The sequence below is a fragment of the Falco rusticolus genome, chromosome 1 (assembly GCF_015220075.1).
Source record: "Falco rusticolus isolate bFalRus1 chromosome 1, bFalRus1.pri, whole genome shotgun sequence".
In the NCBI taxonomy this organism is placed as follows: Eukaryota; Metazoa; Chordata; class Aves; order Falconiformes; family Falconidae; genus Falco; species Falco rusticolus.
Genome location: NC_051187.1, coordinates 4,119,869 through 4,137,336, shown reverse-complemented (window position 1 = coordinate 4,137,336; position 17,468 = coordinate 4,119,869). Strand labels below are relative to the sequence as shown.

The 17,468-nt window shown below is 36.7% G+C and overlaps 1 protein-coding gene across 15 annotated transcripts in view; it reads right to left on the bottom strand.

Annotated features, from left to right (window-relative positions):
* BPTF (bromodomain PHD finger transcription factor) overlaps nt 1-17,468 on the bottom strand; it is a 56,566-nt gene that overhangs the window by 26,701 nt on the left and 12,397 nt on the right. For 12 of the 15 annotated variants that reach the window (XM_037405309.1, XM_037405375.1, XM_037405300.1 and 9 more), the window contains exons 2-11: nt 16,030-16,852; nt 8,607-8,830; nt 7,678-7,878; nt 6,957-7,145; nt 4,099-4,272; nt 3,814-3,989; nt 2,642-2,997; nt 2,214-2,345; nt 1,549-1,678; nt 646-781 (exon numbers count right to left, since the gene is read on the bottom strand). In XM_037405309.1, coding sequence (XP_037261206.1) covers nt 646-781; nt 1,549-1,678; nt 2,214-2,345; nt 2,642-2,997; nt 3,814-3,989; nt 4,099-4,272; nt 6,957-7,145; nt 7,678-7,878; nt 8,607-8,830; nt 16,030-16,852 — 2,541 coding nt within the window. Of the gene's footprint in view, nt 1-645; nt 782-1,548; nt 1,679-2,213; nt 2,346-2,641; nt 2,998-3,813; nt 3,990-4,098; nt 4,273-6,956; nt 7,146-7,677; nt 7,879-8,606; nt 8,831-16,029; nt 16,853-17,468 lie in introns of those variants that run through there. The other 3 variants (XM_037405428.1, XM_037405338.1, XM_037405381.1) reach the window with 3 other exon arrangements.

The window sequence follows — 17,468 nt, the reverse complement described above, 5'->3', positions numbered from 1 at the left end:
AGAATGGACATTAGTATTAAAATGACTTTGTGCTTAACACTGTAGCGACTACTAATTGCAACACAGAAAGCAAAATAAATCCAATTTAACAATCACACAGACAACACTCAAAGCAGCAACATCTGTTTCATCTTTAATCCAGCTAAAAGCAACATGGAAAGTATGACATCAATATGTGAGGAAATAAGTTATTTCGTATGTAATGTAGGGTGGGCCACCGTTTTCTAAATTTTAAAATGAAACTCAAGATTAAATTTGTTATATGTAAGACTCGTACATGCATTCTAAAAGTCAACTGTGCAAAGTTTTTCTTTTCTAATATAAATCCTTGGAACAAATAGGTGAGAAGGTGTGTTTTGAACTTTCTAGAAAAATAAATTTCTTTCCCCTTATAAAACTATCATTCCCAGATAAAATTGATTAATTGTATTCTGTCAACATGGCAGGGAGTGGGGGGTGGGGAGTGCATATATATTCCAATATTTTAATGTTACTTCTTGCTTGTGGTTATGTAATTTTTCTCTACCTTTAACACTATTTGTAAAAAAGTCCATGTAAGAAATATCACACAAATAATTAACTGAATATGCAACAAAAAGTAGTATGTTAGCAGTTAAAAAAAAAGTAAGCAATGCAGACACTTACTTGGTAGCAACTTTCTGTAATTTGCATTAGTATTTCCAGGCAGTTTGGGCATAAACCTGTGGACATGTGTTTTACTAATCCAGCTCCAGCCACCATATCCCGTTACTCTATATTCCTCTCCTTTTTGCTTCCAAACCTGTTAAATATTTTCAAAATAGTAGTTTTAATGGTGCTATTTGCTGCATTATTAATGTATATGTTCATTTAAAAACCTCAGATGATTTAAAAAATTCCCCCAAAACCTTTAATTTACAGATTTTTTTCAAGCAAGTTGAAGTATGTGAAATAACATACTATCTAAAATTAAAGATATATCTGCTGATAATTAAATTGATTCTATCACAGTAACACCTAAACTCCATACTGATTTCATGGAACACTGAGAATCTATCTAAAAGCTGAAAGATAACAGAAGTTTTTGAATCAACCTGTATGTTTGTTTCAACAAACAAATTTATAGCAAAGAACCACTCCTGCAGAAGTACTTAGTATCTACTGTAGGAGACCATAAAGAGGTTTCTATCGTAGTTATCACATTATATAATCTTCCAAAGGAAAGGCAGCTGGATTTTTTTTGGGGGTGGGGGGATGGGAGGGGAGCACTGGACAAGGACAGACACATAGACAAGACTCGAATAACCATGTAGAACCTTTCCCTTAGGAAAGGCTGCACTTCGCAGACAAACATCTGTCAACTCAGGCAGTGTCACTAAGAGCATAATACATTTCAAATTTAGTTCAGACCAAGATTATGGGCTTGAATACGTGGGCAGGGCTCCTACGCCAATGGCAGGAAGTAATGCAATGACATTTAAATTTTAAGTTCAAAATGAAAACAGAAAAAGCGTAAGAAATCAACAATTCCTGTATTTTGTTTCTTCTTCACACAAAAGAAAACCTTACCTGATGTTTGACAGGAAACGTATATTTCACCCATGTAGCTTGCTGCATCGTTTCTTCTTCTTCTTGTTTCCTCTCTTTTTTTTTCACTTTCTCCTTTTCTTCTCTTTCTATTGCTGTCATTCTGCGTAACCTAATACATACAGATTTAAGTACATTTAAGTACAGGATCTTGTAAGCAAACAGAAGTCATCAAACAACAGCATATACCACCCCTCTGAAAAACTTTAAATATCCGAAGTTAAGAGGAATGCCCAGTATTGGGTTACGTGTATTACTTGCCACAGGAACACTACTTTTTTTTGGCCATGCCAGTAAGACAAACACAGGTACCAGCACCTGTGTCTAACATCAGACGTATCTCGCTTCTGCTTCTATGACACAATGAGAGACAAAAGACAAGACTCCACTGAACTCTGTGTGTGTGTGTGTTGAAATTCGCTCTTGTAGTCTCCCAAAGTTTTATCATTTTGAGACTGTGGCTCAGAGAAAGAAAACAACTTGCTTTGTAGGAGCAATGACACCATAAAAACCTTGTCACTTATCTTCAGTGTTTCTTGTTGAGAAAAACCACTTCAGGTGCTGAATGACTGATTAAATTAGAGGAACTAGTAATTGTAAAACAAAGTTCTCATATTCAAAAAGATTTTAATGTTTATTTATATTACCTAGTGTGCCCCAACGATTCCCGCCAGATTGGCAGCATGACAACCGGTTTAATTGCACATTCCAATATAGCCAGTGCTAGCGCAAATTCTCTAGGTTTGCTGCACATCTGAACAGCCTTAATCCAGTTAGACCTAAATTGGAAAAAAAGACAAAACCCTGAAACATATACATGCACTAATGTTGCATGCTATATGTTAGCAAGATATAATGGTGGGATAAAACCTCCTGTTATTTTAATACTTTACTCAAATGTGCAATCCTTTCAGCAATCCATCACAAAACATACATTAGCTTATATATTAATATACTGAAACACAGTGCTTGGAAATCACTGGTTTGAAAAAACAAAGACCATTGCTAATTAATACTGTTGGAAAAAAAAAAAAAAGGAGAACAAGAGAACATATATTTTAATTTATTAACTTACCTATGGGAAGCCCAGTTAGGGTGAAGGAATGATGCCGGGATATTGTTTTCTAGCTGAATAATAGTTAGCCTCAAAGTAGATATGGTAAGAACTTTGGACCCATGTACAGACCCATTCCATTTGAACTCCCCAGCAGGAGTCAGACAGAATTTATGTGAGAGATGTCGTCTCTTGTCATGGTCCTCCCTGTGCTGGTGCTTGTTCAATGCAAATGAATTGGTGGCATACTGATTATGATAAACACGATACTTCCCCTCTTGCCCTAATTTGAAATAATTGTTGATATTTCCTTTCATCACAACTTCCTTCTTTGTGTTCATTCGTGAGACTTCACCTTGAGAGTTGACCACCAGAACCTTATGAAAGAAAGAATTATTTCAAAGATGCACTTAAGTTTCAGATATTCCTATTTACTTATTTTATGATTTAGGCTTCAACTGCCTATATATAAAATAATAAAAATACCTCACATCCCTTTGTAGAAACAAATAACTGTTGTCCAATATACTAAGTATATGTACTTCATTACAGATTGTATAGAGCTAGAATACTTCCAAAGATCAACTTTAACATTAAAAAACCTGCCATCCAGGCTCCTCAGCAAGTGAAACAGGAACCCGTTTTGCCTCTCTGAATTATACCTATTGAGGAGACAGCTTTGGGAAAACAGCTTCACTAAACTTAAGTGAAGAACTTTCTGCAAACCCCTCCTTGGTAAATCACAGTTTTCATACATGTAGCTAAGCAAACAAGTATCTTCGACTTTGAAAACATGGTATGGATAACACCGCCGGTCTAATTACTCATAATGAAGTCCCAGATTTGAGAAGCTTGTGAATAAATATGCTAAATGCTAACTTAAAAGGAAAACCAGTTAACAAAAATAAAACAAAACCAAAACAAACCACCAAAACCCCAATAAACAATCTACAGTCACACAAAAAACTGTACCAGTGCACTGGGTCACTGTCATACCACTCCAAATAAAAGAGCAAGAGCAAAGGAGGAAAAAAGCTTCCTGTGATATTACAATTTCACCATTTGCTAATTTATTATTACTATTTTAAAGTACCTCCACAGTCTGCCAAACCCACTTTTTTATTTTTACAAAGATTATCAGTTTTCTAAAACAGTTTTCATACTACTTTGAGTTTTCCAAGATGTGCACAAACCTCTCTGCCTTCTTTATATAACTTATTTGCTTCATGGGCTGCAGCAGCAACCTGCTGGCTTTTCATCTGGCTCAACTTGCTATCTGGATTTCGTAATCTTGTGAGCATTCGCGTCGAACCTGGCGTGCCTTTTCCTGCGCCTGGAGAATCACTTCTCTCACCATTAGATTTCTCTCCTGCCCAGGAAAAAAAGGCTTTTAAAACAAAGTTTTCTATTGATGTGTAGAAGTTACAAATTAAAAAGAAGAGGCATAAAATGAAAGTTAGAGATGCTGTTGTCATTACCTATGTCCTCTGAAGTTTGGGATCCCCCCTCTGCATTTTCAGCATCATCAGGCGTCTTAATGGAGTCATTCTGCCCAGAGCCCAACTCACTACCATTGCTGTTTTCAACATCTGAATGTAGAGGTGCGGCAGATGCACTGCTACTGTTGCTAGGGATCATCTGACCAGTTTCTTCTATAAAAGAACAACTTCATTTTTAGTTTTTCTTTTAAATTGAATCAATGCGGGTTTTTTGAGTTTTAAATTTTTCATCAAAAAAAGTCAGATTAACATCTTTTGCTGGGCTGGAGGGAAATACCCATAAAATATTAATTCCCTTCAGAGCACTGTATGCATGAAAGTATTTTTTGTTCTGTTTCAAGCAGTTTTAACTTTTACAGCTCTGAAGAACTGCAATTCATACTTGGATGAAATATGAATGTATTTTAAATATGAGACAATTTTTTTTCTACAGATGCACAGAGAACCCTCTACTGAGACTTCGTTTTGCCTTCAGAATGCAGATTCCATGAAATGGGGTCTTCCAGCAGCTTCTAAGATTTCGCCCCTTTTGATTTTCTTGTGCTTTAGCTGTTCCTCAAAGCATACGCCTTCCAGTTCCCCTCCAGTTTTCCACTGAGTCTTTGATTATCTCTTCCTCAGTACATTAATTCTGAGGAATCCCACAGATTTCAGTCCAATTGGCACTACTCTGTATCTAAACTCCTCTGCAAACTGAAAGTATCAGCCTTCCTTACAGTGTGATAGGTCTAGATGTTGCTTCAAGCTCAGTAAGACAAATGGGTTCTTGGTCCTCAGTTGTCCTTGTTACTGTCTGTCTTGACAGCTGTGGATGTTACTGCCACCTCACTTGTTGCTAGGGCATACTGCCAGAGTATGACCTTTTCACTGAAGCATCAGTGAATTGCAGCTACCTAGAAATAAAAATCACTCCAGCTTCCCAGTAAGAACAAGCCATCATCCCTCCAGACAGCAATGTTGTCTTGATATTGTGTAGGAGATACAGCTTAGCCGCTTAAAAAAACCCTGTATTTTTCTGTTTCCAGAATTCTTCAAACACATCAGGAATTCTGTTGTTATTAAGAAAGGTGACAGAACAACGCCTCCTTTCTGTGAAATATTCACTCCTAGCAGAAAGACTATTAGACAAATACTCTGGGATTCTTAAAAGACACCCTAAGCTGAATGCATAAAGATTTCTGGCTTTGCCAGCTGGGTGACCACCATTGTTTGATCTACTTTCCTTTGTACCAAGAGGAAAAGTGGAACCATTTGTGGTGCCTGCTGTTTGGAGAAGAGTGGAAGCACCCAAACTAGACTCTTAATAGAAGACTAATACCCAAATCACATTTAACAAGGATGATGCAGACATTATCATCTAGCTTTGCATTTTATTTGTATTTTCCCCCTCTTTGGGAGTAGCTGCCTCTCTGATACCGGTTCAGTTTCTCTCCTGCCCTCTGAAATGAAGGTCTCAAACTGCAGTTCCGCAACAGGAACACAAGCACCACTATGAATATAGCCAACTAGACATGAGGAGGAACTCTCTCCACACACACATATTTTCCAAGAAAAAAAAGCCCACTGATTTAAAAACAAGCTAGGAGCTTTGAAGGAGAAAGGTACCTGTGAAAGTATAATAAAGAAATAATGATAAATATATAAGCAAATCTTTAAAGTATAATACGAACCCATAAATGTGTCTGGAACAAAGTTTAGGATATGTATCTTTTCCATTAAATCTCTGTACAGTTACTTTAACGTTAAAATGGAATTAAAAAAAAAAAAAAAGAACAGGTAAAAATGTTTGGTCAAATATCTAAAATGTATGGCTTTTATCCTACACATTAGGACATTTCCCATATTAAAAAAGTGTATTATGAGGCTTCCAGATTATGGATTAATTTTTACTTCCATTTCCTGCTCCTATTACAAAATTATAAGGTTTGGATGCATTCACATTTGCAAGTTCAAGAATTGCAATCTGTATCTGAAGGGAGAACTACTTCCATAGAAGAGAAAATGTTTACTACCACTTTTTAAAACATAACACACTGAGTATGGCTACATCACAGATTAGAGTATTTTTAAGGACTGAAAATAAAACTGTGATCATTTTAACAGTAATCAGATGTTTAGAATAACGTGTGGTTACACAGTAAAGCCTGCAATAGAATATAATTCTAAACATAACAGAATATAATTCCAAAACAGCACACTGATAATTTGTTAACACCTAGTCAAGTCGCATTTATTCCTAAATTGAAAGTTTGCTGGTTTTTTTTTAAATTGAATTGTGTATATTACTATTTTTGAATCACTGACATGGCAGAACAAAACATGTTAAAATACAAGAGCCTCTGTGCTTATAATTCTGAACTCTGTTTAAAATTCCTAGCATGACAATTTTAATCTTGAGATTTTGGTGCAATGGTTTACTCATGTGAATGAAAATGCTTTGTTTGTTAGTAATTTATACAGTAAATGAGAGGTTAAAATAATTAACAAGCCAGCAGCAAATTAGAATTTGAAATAAATTTTGATAGGATGCTAACAGTCATTATGGATCACTATGGAGAAATAAAATATACAGAAAATAGAACATAAAAAGCTTAGCCATAGTCGTCTTTGGAAGGCATGGAAACAAATGCTAATGTCACGGAGGACCACAAATTTCAAGCACTAGTTGCAAGAAAATTAACTTTGAAATGTTAATGACAACGTAGCAGTAAAGGATGGCACTGCAAGCAAACAGCATGAGTGATATACGCTGTGAATGGTTTTAGTGAACAAACCAGATAGAAAAACTGAACAGATTCCCCAAATTACAGAGGCATTGGTAACAGTGCCTTCTGTACCTGAGAGTTCCTGAGGGAGCTCTGATGCCACCTTCTTCTCTGCCACGTTGTTGCTATCAAGGGTTTCTGACTGACACCCCATTGCGTTCTTCCCTTCAGAGCAACTAGTCTCTCCTGCAGAAGGATTTGTGTTGTTGTCATCAGTGCTTGATGTCACAGAGTTACTTTTATCCCCAACGACTGTTGCCTCTATAGTAAAACGCACAACAAAACTTTAGGGATATTCTTTAGTATGTCTTGGGATGTCATGTGGCATCATCCATAGAAAGCAACTTCAGCAGCTTTGTTTGATAACGCTGAAAAACATCAAGCTGTTTGCTCTCCTGTTTCCCACCCCCCCTCTTTTTTGCTATGTGGTATTACTGTCTCAGAATCAAGAAACTAATTCTGATGAGGAAAACAATGTTAAAAATGATGCAATATTGCTTACTACAAACATGTTGATCACAGCCTGTAAGTGCCACCTGTACTTCAAGCCAAGGTATCTACAAGCTAGCTGTATTTAGCTTGAAAAGTAGGAAAAATTGGTGAAATTACTTAACAAGAAAAACAATTACAATATACAATCACAAAGGAACTGATAAATATTACCTATTACTTCAAAAATAACTTAAGAGGATCATAAAAAACCCCCAAACCCTCACATCAACACTTACATGTGAATAACTTAAAGATTTACTTCACTTAAATGAAGTTGTTAAAGAACAGTCAGTTTCTTTACCTTCTGTTTTTACTTTTTCTGCGTCTTGCTCGGTGGGTGTTTCATCAATTTTATCTTGGTCTCCAGATTCTTCCTTGCCTCTCTCAGCATCTGTCTGGTCATTATCAACATCACTTTTGGCCTTTTCTGCATCATCATCTGCTGTGTTTTTATCTTCCACTATTTCTCCTTTTCTTGCTCTGATAATGTCCAAAATTTCATCTACAATAGAACGTATGTTGTCATCAATAAACAAACCACCACCCACAGAGCTGAAATAACATGACAAATACTGCTTCTTTTCAAAGAGATAAAAGATAACATCCAAATTCTAAGTGGGGAAAAAGTGGTAAGGAGAAACAATTCCAAAGATTTAATTATTGATTTCTCAGAGTTACGCATTTATATAGTGATGACTTCAACCCATTTTTAAACTTGAGTATCTAGTGTTCCTGTCTTCCCTAGAACCAAAGTTCAAACCTTCACAGATTGATATTCCTATTTATTGCTCCAAGGTACATAAAGTTGGTGGGGAACTGAAATGGAGATATGCACTCTTCCACGCTTTCCATGATAGTGCAGCCAATACTGGAGCTCTAGTATTTTTGCTATTCCAACTCCCAGTAGACTGTAAAATGTTTTTAAATATAAATAAATATATAAAAAGATAGTACATCAAGAAGCATTTAACAGTTCATACAGCTCCACTTCAACACCTGGAACAATCACGATCTGGGACACCCTAAGCATATCAAGAATCCACATCATTCAGGACATCCTGAAATACACGATACATAGCCCTGCCAGAAGTCAGTACGCCACAGCCATGCTGGTACACCTGCATGACGCTGCCCCACCAACTTCTATAAACTTCTTATAATAAAATAAATATAAAGCAGCACTTGATTTGAAGTGCAATATGTATTCCCATTAAACAAAAATATTCTTACCATTTGCTGCAGAAAGGAAAGACTTGTTGTTGCCCCTTGCTTTATTAGTAAGGTCTTCTGTCACATCCATATGCCGATGAATTTCTTCGCGCATTTCTTCCAGAGTTTTGCATAGGTCAGCTTCCCAGTAATCTTTGTCGAGGCATTCAATTAACTCTGCCAGCTGTATCTTTGTGCTATAGTACCAGATTTTCTTATCCTTCTCACTTTCTGAATCTTCCTCTCTGTAAAAGTATTTAAACAGTATTAATTTTAAAATACCTGGAAAAATGACAAAAATTAGTATCAGCCTACTTTTTGCAGAAAGCTATTGAATGACAACACCCGAGTGTCAGTAAACAAGCCACACGAGGACACTCAGAGGCACCCAGCTTAGTACCCAAATCACTTCTTTCTCATTCCCTCCCTTCGTTCATCCCCTCAGAAGTTTGCATGACAGCTTCCTCAGGAAAGCTTTTGAAGAGTCTCCTTAAAACTGGTTTGTCCAACCTGGCAACAAGGTCTACTCTCATTATATTTAATTCTACTGCAACCACTAATCTACTACTAAGTCTCAAACAATTTGCAATGTAAGAAGGGATGGCTCCAGAATCCATAAAGGGTTTCTGACTGCATATTCAAGCAAAAGCCAAGGTAGGAAATTCAACATGTAGAATGTCACATAACATATCTTATATTAACATTTCTAAGGCATTAGCCTGTGAGAGCACCAGTAAGGGGACAAAAGAACCATAATACGATCCTCTGTAGAGATCAAGAGATTTCCACACTTTTTTATCTGGGGTACTCCACAAAACTACAAACCTAGACAAAACTACTGGAGGACCACAGTGTCAAAAGCATCTCAACAGGGCCACCAGACCCAAGCGAGCTCCCTAAGTATCTCGGGCAAGGGGCTCTCCCAGAGAGCTGGAGAGCTTAAGGAGGATGTGCCAAGCAGTCCTGCAGAAGGCTGCTCCATTTCAGCTTGGCTTGTTCGGTCCTGTTCAGCAGCAGCAGCCAGATCCAGGCCGGCTGCGGGCAGGACCACTCATTTCTGCGACACACCCCAGCACTCCCAATACCGTGAACACTGTATGGGGTGACACAATGATTTATCAGCCTGGCCTTCATGGGTGGAAGAGAAGCTAAACTACTGCTGCACTTGCGCTGCCTGTGAAAGCATTACATACCGATGGGTCACTAATAATCCTAAACCAAACTCAACAGGAATGGAAAGCTGACTGTAGTTTGAAAGATCTACCCTGGTAATGTTTGTTGTGCGCTCCTCTCTACTGCCTGCCTCCATGTGGTTTATATATTCAAAACCAAAATATTTATATATTTTGTTTATACATTCAAAAGTAAAAAGTAGCCTCAGGTATTCAGAAAGCCCAACAACTGTGAGGCAACTCGACCCTTGTCTCTTTTCCACTCTGTTGTTATGAAATGACTGTTGTACTTGCAACTCAAGCAGAATACAACTACAATAAAGTGGTTATGAAGTTAATAGTGGCAATATTAATCAAATTCAACTACTAACTTGTCACAACCATTACTACAGAACAGACTTCTGGTTTTGATAATAAAGCCTGGTGCACTGCAAAGAAATAGTATCATTTCTCTCCAAGGTCTTTGCTCATGAAAAGCAACTAATTCTACTTTAACCATTTACTTATCTAGGCTACCAGGAACTTTCCACTAGTTTTAACAGGTTAGTATGGTTAAATTGACATTTTCTCAGAAAACAACAAATTTCAGTAAGACTGCTCACATACTACACATGAAAAAGTAACAGCTGAACATGGACAATCATTCGATTCTATGAATTACTCTGCGCATGTAGACTCCCACGTTACAGAAAATGTATTGTTTAAACCATGTTTCCTGTAAACCAAGAAAGTTATTTACCAACAGGAATGGCAGCATCTTTAGTCTTCTTTGTGAACAACAGCCACAGAAAAGGAAGATAAACACCCCAAAACTAAGATGGAGATGAAAATGCAACAATACAGCTTCATACAGCAAGAGGAAAGAAAAGGATGAAACAAAATGCTTAACTAAAAAGGACAGGGAAAGTATGCCTTCTGAGTTTTCCCTGGCAAATGTCCAATGGAAGTGGCAAGAGCCAGACACTGGCAGAGCAGCAATTGTAAGGCTGCCCTGCTCCTTACAAACATGACTGCAGAATATAATGCTGTCACTAAGTTTATACTTTAATTATTTCTTAACTCCCCAAAAAGTGAAATTTAATTTTTCGTTTTGAACCCCTACATCATTACATGATTTTTTGCTAGATAGATATGCTATTTATACGTCTTCTTATATTACCTAGATATGCAACAACAGGAATGCTTTATATAGTCTCATCGTTCCATGAAGTAAGACTGCGCCAGCATGCCTTTGCCAGGCAAGCAGCTCAAGCACAGAGGCTTGTACATCTTGCTTAAATTTTGACGGTGATCGTCCAGGTGTTTTCTTCTTTTTCTACTTTCTCCTCCCATTTAGCAAATCTGAAACTGCTACAGCTGTGCTAATGCATCCAGGATGTGTATGTACATCAACTGAAAATCCCAAGAAGCGTCTGCCTGTTCCCTTCCCACCAGTTCTTTCTATTCTAGTGTTGCAAGATTGCACTGGACTGAAAAGCAATTAGCTGTTATCTTCAATTTCCCCTTATAACTCAAGAAAAAGCCTTCAGTACAGTTCAGGTATGCTATATTACAGGCCAATAAAACCAAGAGGCACTCCACAAAGATTCAAGACACTGGACTACAAAGACAGTACTCTGCAGAAGGCACCTAGAGCTAATCTTTCCATGTACGATTTGAGTCCTACCCATTAAAGAACTGCTCGGATGATATTCTGGAAACAGATGAGGTTATCCAAGAGTATTTTATTTCCCTTCCACTCAATTATGTAGAGTTTCGAGCATAGAATTCCTCTTGAATTCAAGGCTATCACAACTTTGGTAACAGAATTTCAGGAATTAAAGAGTTTTCTCTTGACAAAGGCACAGATGGAAAATGAAGTGGCAGGAGCCTGCCATTATGTATGCTTACATGAAACTCATCTTCAGTCAAACTGCTTTTCAAGATTCAGGTGTATGCCACTGGAAGCCTAGAAGAGGTCATTACCAGCTCACCAACAGTCAAAGAACTACAGCAGAAATTGTTCTAGGCAGTCCATTTTGGCAAAGTTACTTAAGATTTAAATTAACAATTAAAAATTAAAGCTAACTTTCCCTGAACACCTTCTTGCATTGGCTAAAGGAGCACTACTTCTACCCTTTGAAGGAATCAGAGGGGCTATCATAAAAGAGGATAGGAAGATGCAAGTCTACACAAGGATTGATTCCCATTGTTTTTCTCTGATAAGCTGGCCAGATTTGCCAGCGCGGTGCTGGACAGGTCTAGCCTCCAGGGGACTGGCTTGAGTCACATACATTAAGTGAGGCCAAGCAAGGGAGAAAATCACATGAGTATTTCCTACCTCTTTCAGTCGCCTTTGCTGCCAGGAACTATTCACTGGCAGGCTTTAGAGGCAAGTTTTATGACTGATAAAATGACAACACAGAAGATGCTAAAAACTTTCAGATAAAGTAATAATGAAGTAGATATACCCCTTCCTAAATTCCGTGGCGCGATAAAATTAGAAACTGAAAACGTCAGTACATTTTTAATCTATTCAAATGAAGATCCAAAACCTTTTTAAGTACAGAAAATAGAGGAGGACCCAACTAAGAACACAAACAGCATGACAAATCTCGCAGAAAAAAAGCTGAAACTGTTTTTGACTATTGAGGAAGATACATACAACTCAGGAATAACATTGTTTTATTTCTGCTATGAAAATGAAAACCAAACAATGTTTCATTATCTCCTTTCATAGATGTTTGACAAATCCAAAGCATCTCAGTATTTCTACGAAGATAACTTGTTAAAACAGTGCAGCCGTTTACTAGGAGAATACAAGCCGAAGTCCTAACTTTTCTGACTTGTTAACTTGCAGAAATAACCTTCACAAGCAAAACAAATGCAATTAACTCAGACACATCATCCTAAATTTGTTAACAGCTTGAAACAAACCCTCAGGAATTACTTCTCTCTTGCTTTTTTTTTTTTTTTTTTTTAAATCTTGTTGATATTTGCTCATGGGGATGTACAAGAGAAGACCTCCACAGTGTCCACTTCTCCATCTTTGTAAAACAGAAGAGGTGGAAAAGCAGCAAAACCACAATGGTGGTTTTAAATGAGGCTTATTATCCAAAGCCAGTGAGAAGCATGGAAATAGAAGTATCAGTAAGCAAAGAGTCTACAAAAACCTTTAGAAGATGCTAAAACCAGTGGTATGATGCATTTGTAACATTTATAAGGGGAAAGGGGAGAAGAAAGGAGGAGAAGTAAAAAGCCCTAAAAACTCCTTTGAAAAACAAACAAAAAAAAACCTGCAAGAATTTAGGATTTCAGTTCTCTAATCCCCCTGGGCAAGGTTTCAAATCGGTGCTTGTGCAGATTATTTTTAGATATATTAGTTTCCTCTGATATATCTGATCACATGGCGTTGGTGAATACATTCTGTTCATTTTAATAAAGTTGATATGATAATATCATTTCATGAATCTCAGTTTTTAGCATTTGGCAGTTATCCTTTAAGTTATCCAAGATATCAGGTGTGTTTTAATCTTGTTCAGTATATATGCGAAATGGTTGGTTTTGCAATACAGCATGCTTACTGAATCTAAAGGACATTAAAACCTGTAAGTACAGAGTTTAATATTTATGTGAATTATTAAAGTTGTATTTCCCTGGAATTTACTTATGTAGTACATACTTTCCCCCCTATGAAGTGGCTTTAGCATAAAGTTTTAAGGCACATTATGACATAGTTAAACTTATGCAAAGTTCTGTGAAAAGTCTAGCGGAACTGGTTGATTCTGTACATCCCACGCTGCACCGTTACGGAGTACTGCTGCTGCACATCCACCCGAACAACCGTCTATCTGTTTTTTCTTCCGATTCCATCAGGAGGATTTGAAAAATATTTTAATCTAAACCACATACTTCAGAAGAGACTTGTTTTGGAAGCACACGCTGGTACATTTACACTGGCAGAAGGTATGATATCTAACGGCAACAGGAAGGATAGGGACTAGCAGAGAAAGAATCTTTCAACCTAATGATCCACATAAGAATATTAAAGAAAGTCGGGAAACAATAGAGGAACTGCTTTTCTTCTTGTCTTTAAATGTAAAAATACTTTTCTATTTACATTCTGAAATATTTTAATCACTCACAAAAAAAAGTCAGTGAAATGGAAAACCTAATAAAATTTTTTCTTTTGCTATATTGTTTACAGTTTTGATTTGAAACGGAATACTGATGTATTTTTTCTTTAAAGAAATCGCAATTAAGATACAAAACTCACATTCATAAATCAAGTTTTATGAATGAAACGATTTGCTGACAGTTGTTTAAAAAAATAATCAATACATTTAACCTTTGAAGATGTATTTTCTAGTGTAGTTAACACATCACTACTGAGGTGCTAGAAAGAACTGTCACACACGTGGATTTCAAAGGATCAAGAAGCGCCTGTTTTAGTTTAAAACATGTTGAAGTACTGCCTGTATCAAAACCTTCTGAACATCAAATATTCCACTTTCACTGGTGAAAAAACCCCCACATTGTTCCATAGATAAAGTTTAGTCAAAACTGCCTGCATATTAGCCTATTTATCTTAAAAATCACCTCCTGAGTGAGTGACTCAGGATTTTTTAATGTTAATTCCCACACCTCTAATGGCAAGCAGAATATAATCGTTCTGCCAGTACAGGATAGCAGCGAGACAAACAGATCTTTAGAACAACCTTTTCCTCAAGAGTTTGAAAGGAAAGATATGAAAACCATGCACAGAGAAGACTATCTGTAAGCTATTAAAGCACAGGTAATTACAGCAAAAAGAGTATCAATTACATTTCCTTCACAACCAAGCTTTTTGTGGAAAATCAAAATTTCAACACGTTTTCTGGAAATGGAAGGTAGAAAATTATGTATAAGGCTATGGAAGAATTAGGCTATCAACAGCTTTGGGCTGACCATCACAACCTGCTGAACCGTCTAAATGATATACCACATACTGTAGAGCATGTGATTGAGTATAAACAGAGTATATTTAAAAAAAAACAAAAAAAGACGTAAGAGTATCAAAGACTCCCTGCATCTTTTAAAAAGTTACTTGACACTACTGTGGTATTCATAACCCAGAGAAACTAAAAATCAAACATGGACACTTTTCACAAGTGTGAAAGAACACAGGAAACTGACAGCAACGATAATTAATACTTAAGAGCATCAGCTAATAATACATTAGAGAAAGTGCACTGTATTTTAAAAGACTAAGAAGTCCTTAGAAGTGTCTTGTCCACAAGATGTAACAACATCAACAGTCCTCACAGTCCTTTTTAAAGACACTGGCTAATGTCTTAACATTCACTGTAATCTCTTTGCATGAAATTCTGTTAAGGCACCCAGCTGCGGCTTATTTTCTCCACAATACTAAATGGAAAATTGTGTTTCAAGAAATCGAGTAAAATCTCTTTATTTTTCCTGAATTGACAATAGCATTGATTTCACCTAAATACTATTTCTCCTCCATCATAGGACAATTACATAAGAATAGTGTTTTATAAGAAAAAACAGTCTTTAGCTATTTTCCTGTGAAAAACTTAGAAGCATTTTTGTAATTTCAGATTCAACTTCTCAGTAGAAAACCAGGTCACAATGCCCCACGAACAAGGGTTTGATTATTATTAATGTTTTGAGATACGTTAGTATCTCAAGACAAACCAGTAACAGGAAATTGTGTTAAACATACAAAGTAGATCGCTTGAAGACAGGCATTCCTTGCTATTTTGACTTTGTTTACACCTACAGAAGTGTTCGCATACATTTTTTGCATTTCTAATTAACAGATATGATAAACACCTCTGAATGCCTCAGAAAGCATTAGCTTGAAAGGCAGACCATCAAACCAGTACCAGTATCTAACAGCCAAATACTAAGCAGGTGATAGTACACCAAAACTAGTGTCCTATATACCACGTCACAAAGAGTTAAAACTACTTTTCAGTAACTTTCATAAGAAAGTGGAGAGTTCTCATTAAAATTCACTCTATTCCTCACACTCATGTGTTTTACGCACGATAATATTAAAGCAGAGGCCCTGGTTTTTTCCCCTTTCTATATACAAATTACATTTATTTTGGAGAAAATTGATGGATTCGATACTTGGTCTTTAAAAATCTACTTACCAAACAGCAAGCAATTGTCTTATCTAAAGAAAGAACAATTGTAAGACTGCAGCAGCAACTTACAGGATGTATTTAAAATACATTCAATACTGTATCATTGTTCAGAAAAAACTAAATTATTAGTTTACTCACATAATGATTCTTCTGTTCAGGAACCAGTATTTTCGTCTATGCCTGTCATATCCAATAGGTTCATGTCGAATGTATGGTTTATTTTTTTGGATTTCAGCAACACAGTCAGTTACTCCAGGCACCTTATGTGCTACACAGACCTCACACTGCCATTCATCTTCTGGTACCTCTTCAAGAGGTGGTTTCACACACTCCAAATGGTACACAGCTGAACACGTTTCACAGCAAAGCAAATCCCCAAGTTTGTGACACACCCTACAATGATCATCATACTGAATAACACCTTCTGACATTAACTCTTCACGTGCAATGTTTGTTGTAAGAAACTGATCCACTAAGAACTGCAGAACTTTGATTTTATTCTCTACTGGTCCATAAGGATAGTCCTCAGTCTCTTGGTAAGGAAGAACATGATGGTATTCCTTGTCACTCTCACAATATACCCGCAGAACCTCTGGCCACGTCATTCCATCTATGAAATACAAAGTGGAATTAACGCTATCTTTGAGGTCAGCAGGTCCAAAGGTAGTATTTGAAGTGTCTTCTTCACGTAAAACTGCTTTTAAAAGCACTATATGCATCTCTGCCATAAGTGTGCACTGCTCTTGACTTACCAGAGCGGCACAGAAGTCCTCAAAACGAAAAGGAGAGAGGCGTAAAACAGTGCCAAAGTTCCTTAGTACCTCATAGATGGCAATAACATTCATTATATGCTCACTAGGCACCATCAAGTCCTCTGAGGATTTAGGAAACTCCAAGGGTGGGATATCTTTTTCTTCCAATATTGGAGAACGAGGACGATGCACTCTTTGTCTTCTCCTACCTGGAATAAAAAACAACAATAAGAATTCTGCCATTCACAGGTCAACATGATTAAACATCACCAACGACTGCGTCAACCTGTCTAAACTATTGCATATCAAGGATTCACATCTTCACAGTTACATAATGTGATAATTCAGCTAATAAACTTGAATTAACAGTATGAAAATGAAATACACAAGACCTGTGAAGTTTTCCTTTACACACTCAGAGCAGTTGCATTTCCCATATAACATACATCTACTGGATCTTCAAAATGACGTCCAGAATTTTAATTGTTTAGATTATTTAAAGACATTTCGCTCAGCCAAAATATGAATTCAGATTTTTTTTCTCATATTTATCCAGCATTACTAGTTTTGTTGTCCCATCTTGGAATTTTAACTTTAAACTTGAAGCATCAAGCTTCAAACAACAGCTATCTTGTTTTTTTATTAAAATATTGCAAGCTATTCTCCTATCCAGCCATAGTATAGAGGAAAGATCATTTCATCTCAGGACATCAATTTCAACCAAATTAAAATACTAAAGAGAACCTAAATTACTTTGTCCACTGCTTTCTAACTAGACTATTTCTCCTGGATACCTCCAAGCCAGAAACAAAAGTTAAAAGCCAC